Below are 3415 nucleotides of genomic sequence, written 5' to 3' on the forward strand. Positions count from 1 at the left end.
GCTCTCGTTCTGTCACCCAAGCTGGTAATTGTGCAGTGGCACAATTACCACTCACTGCAGCCTGGACTTTCCTGGGCTCAGGTGATCCTCCCACCTCAGCCTCCTGAGCAGCTGGGACTACAGGTGTGCGTCACCACTCCCAGCCAAATTGTTTTTGGTATTTTTTTTTTGTAGAGACAGGGTTTTACCATGTTGCCCAGGCTGGTCTCCAACTTCTGGGCTCAAGCAATCCACCTGCCTTGGCCTCCCAAAGTGCTGGATTACAGGTGTGAGCCACTGCACCCAGTTCAGTCCTGTTTTTATACTAGAAGAACATTCTCTATCTAGGTCTCAAACTCGATTCTTACTGGTTTATATGTCCTGTTCTTTTGTTGGTCCAAGAAAATATCCTGAAATCTTTATTTCTTCTCTTGTTCTAGGACAGACTGGCCCTATCTCTTTCCTGAATTAAGTTTGAGTGCAATTGGTCTTTGAGTGTGGAATAGCTCCTAGCAGTCTATCAGTCAGCGGTTTCTCTTTGTGGTCACACTCTATGTTTATTCTGGAGACTACAGCATGGAAAGAAAATGGACTTTGGAGTCAGATGAATCTTGATTCAGATTTGGCAGTGCCACTCATCAGCTCTATGGCACTGAGCACATCAGTGGACCACTCTCTGATCCTCAATTGCCTTATCTATAAAATGAGATGACACACCCCTGCTCAGGGCTATGGTAGGATTAGATATGGTATGTGTAAGACAGCTTTCCCAGTGCCAGGTACACGCTAAGTGTCCAATAAGAAGTTACAAATGTTGCTAAGTAACCCTGCTAAGTCCCTCTGCACATCCAGTGCTGGACTCTTCATGCCCAAGGAAACATACAGGACACAAAATTCAGTGACAGTCAGCTCAGCAGATCAAAGCACAGGAAGGAGATGGGGGGGTCCTGGCTCCCCCTTTATTCTTGGGGCCAGGCTTGTGGACAGCCTGGAAAGACTGACATGAACCCTCCAGCATCTGGGGGCGCCAATCACCAAGAGCAGCACAGTTCTTGTCTACCAGCCACTTATAGCAGGTGTGAACATTTCATCTTTCCTCTGTGGTTTGCAACTCTCCCCCCAGGTCTCGGTCACTTCCTTTGGTTGTACCACTTCCCTTTTCTTCTAGCCTGCAGTTCCCTCATCTTTCCTCTATGATGACACTGCCCTGGGGAAGAGAGATCGAGAGGAACTCGTCACTCAGCTAGCTTCAGGAGCCATGACATCATCTCTACCATGGAAATTCCACTCACTCTGCTGAGCCCTCACATTTGTCCCAGGCCTCACAGTCCTTATAAAAAGATTCCCAACTTAGTATCAGCACAGGACACAGCTGGGTTCTGAAGCTTCTGAGTTCTGTAGCCTCACCTCTGAGAAAACCTCTCTTCCACCAACACCATGAAGCTGTGCGTGACTGTCCTGTCTCTCCTCGTGCTAGTAGCTGCCTTCTGCTCTCCAGCACTCTCAGCACCAAGTAAGTCTACTTTAGCAGCTGCTATTTCCAGAGCCAAGGTGTAGGCAGAGTCTTTTGTTCTAGCTGTGGGATCTGGGGATGGGACAAAAGGCAGCTAGGAAGATTGCCACAAAGTCTGCACTAAATGTAGAGTCTAGTAGATATTCAATGACATTCAAGTTCTTACTTTCTCAAGAATTAGCAACCAGCAGAGGGAAAGGATGGGCTGGAAGTCAGACTGTTGAATTGGCTCTGCCTCTAATTACTTGTTCAAGCAAGCCCTGTCCCTCTCTGTGCCTTGGTTTCCCATCTGTCACATGAAGGGGGTGCGATGTGTTCTGAGACTGAATCCAGTTCCAATCTTCTAAATTTCTTTCTTGTTCTTCTCTGAAGATCCACTATTCAGAATAAGAGTCCTGCTCAGGTTAGGTGGGAATGGATACGAGGGACCATATTTGGGGTTCCGGTAGCTCCACAGGGATGCTCAATGAAGACGCAAAACTAGAAGCCAGAATAAACAGCTCCCATGTGCAGTGTTGATCTCACCCTGGCCTTTCCTTTCAGTGGGCTCAGACCCTCCCACTGCCTGCTGCTTTTCTTACACCGTGAGGAAGCTTCCTCGCAACTTTGTGGTAGATTACTACGAGACCAGCAGCCTCTGCTCCCAGCCAGCTGTGGTGTGAGTATCAACCCCTGGGCTGCTCTGGGAGGCAAGGGTGAGGGCTGGATTTTAAAAGGGGGCCTGTTTTGGGGAGGGGGTGATTGAGCAGTGGGGAGGCAGCTCTCAGGGCTGAAGGCTTCCCTGAGAGCAGTGAGGACGCAGGTCATGAACTCACTTTGCAAGTGCTGAAGGCGGCTGAGTGGGAGCTGAGAGAGAAGGGGGTTCCTAGGGAGGAAGTTATCCAGGGGACAGGAAAGCAGGGGAAGTCAGACAGGTCACATGAGATAGGGACCGATTTCTTGAACTGTGCTAGAAAGACATGTGGAAAAGTCACTGCCAGGCTGGCAAGGAATAGGGAGACATATTCATATTGATTGCAATGCCCACTGGTTCCTAATCTGGGAAACCCCTGGAGCCCACAGCTAACTCCAGTGGGTGGAAGTTACAGGGAGTCTGGTTCCAGCGCTGCCCCAGGAAGGATCCCATGCACCAGAGCTGCCCACATGGACCATGGTCAGGCAGAGGAAGATGCCGGCCACAGGCAAGGGAAAAAGCCAGATGACCTCAAAGGTTTCATGGGATTCTCATCTGTCTGCTCCTTGTTCTACAGATTCCAGACCAAAAGAGGCAAGCAAGTCTGCGCTGACCCCAGTGAGACCTGGGTCCAGGAGTATGTGTATGATCTGGAACTGAACTGAGCTGCTCAGAGACAGGAAGTCTTCAGGGAAGGCCACCTGAGTCTGGATGCTTCTCCATGAGACGCATCTCCTCCATACTCAGGACTCCTCTCCGCAGTTCCTGTCCCTTCTCTTAATTTAATCTTTTTTATGTGCTGTATTATTGTATTAGATGTTATTTCCATTATTTATATTTGTTTAGCCAAAGTGTCTCCTATGGGGATGATCCACCGTCACTGTTTCTCTGCTGTTGCAAATATATGGATAACACTGTTAATTCCATGTATTTTCATAATAAAACTTTAAAATAAAATGCAGACAGTTTCTTTGTGATTTTAATTTGATTTGGGGGTAAGGGGGGGGGCAAACTACAGTCTCCAAAAGGAATAAGAATGAGCAATTGCTGCATCCTTAATATGAGCTCTGGGCTGAGCACTCTTCATACATCTCACTGCGTACTTTCAACAAGGGTTTTAACACCCTGTTGTCCCCAGTTTCACAGTTAAGGAAATAGAGGCACAGAGAGGTGAAGCAATTTGTTGAGGCTCATAGGTCGGCTTGGGGAGTGTCATGAAAGAATGCCCCAAAAAAGGAGCTTGTCATTTC

General features: G+C 48.2%; 1 protein-coding gene across 1 annotated transcript; it reads left to right on the plus strand.

The window, feature by feature from the left end:
- Positions 1-434: 434 nt before the first annotated feature.
- Positions 435-3126, plus strand: LOC117089490 (C-C motif chemokine 4-like). Its single transcript, XM_033220843.1, has 3 exons — positions 435-1492; positions 2036-2150; positions 2743-3126. Exons 1-3 carry the CDS (start codon positions 1417-1419, stop codon positions 2828-2830), a joined length of 279 nt encoding a protein of 92 aa, XP_033076734.1. The 5' UTR covers positions 435-1416; the 3' UTR covers positions 2831-3126.
- The last annotated feature ends 289 nt before the right edge of the window (positions 3127-3415 follow it).

This window comes from Trachypithecus francoisi, unplaced genomic scaffold, assembly GCF_009764315.1.
Source record: "Trachypithecus francoisi isolate TF-2019V2 unplaced genomic scaffold, Tfra_2.0 Contig00057_ERROPOS647011+, whole genome shotgun sequence".
NCBI classification, from domain to species: Eukaryota; Metazoa; Chordata; class Mammalia; order Primates; family Cercopithecidae; genus Trachypithecus; species Trachypithecus francoisi.

Coding starts and splice junctions, on each gene's coding strand:
- LOC117089490 (XM_033220843.1), top strand. CDS start 1,417: ATGAAGCTGTGCGTGACTGTCCTGTCTCTCCTCGTGCTAGTAGCTGCC. Junction 1,493..2,035: donor TCCAGCACTCTCAGCACCAA/GTAAGTCTACTT, acceptor CTTTCCTTTCAG/TGGGCTCAGACCCTCCCACT. Junction 2,151..2,742: donor TGCTCCCAGCCAGCTGTGGT/GTGAGTATCAAC, acceptor CTTGTTCTACAG/ATTCCAGACCAAAAGAGGCA.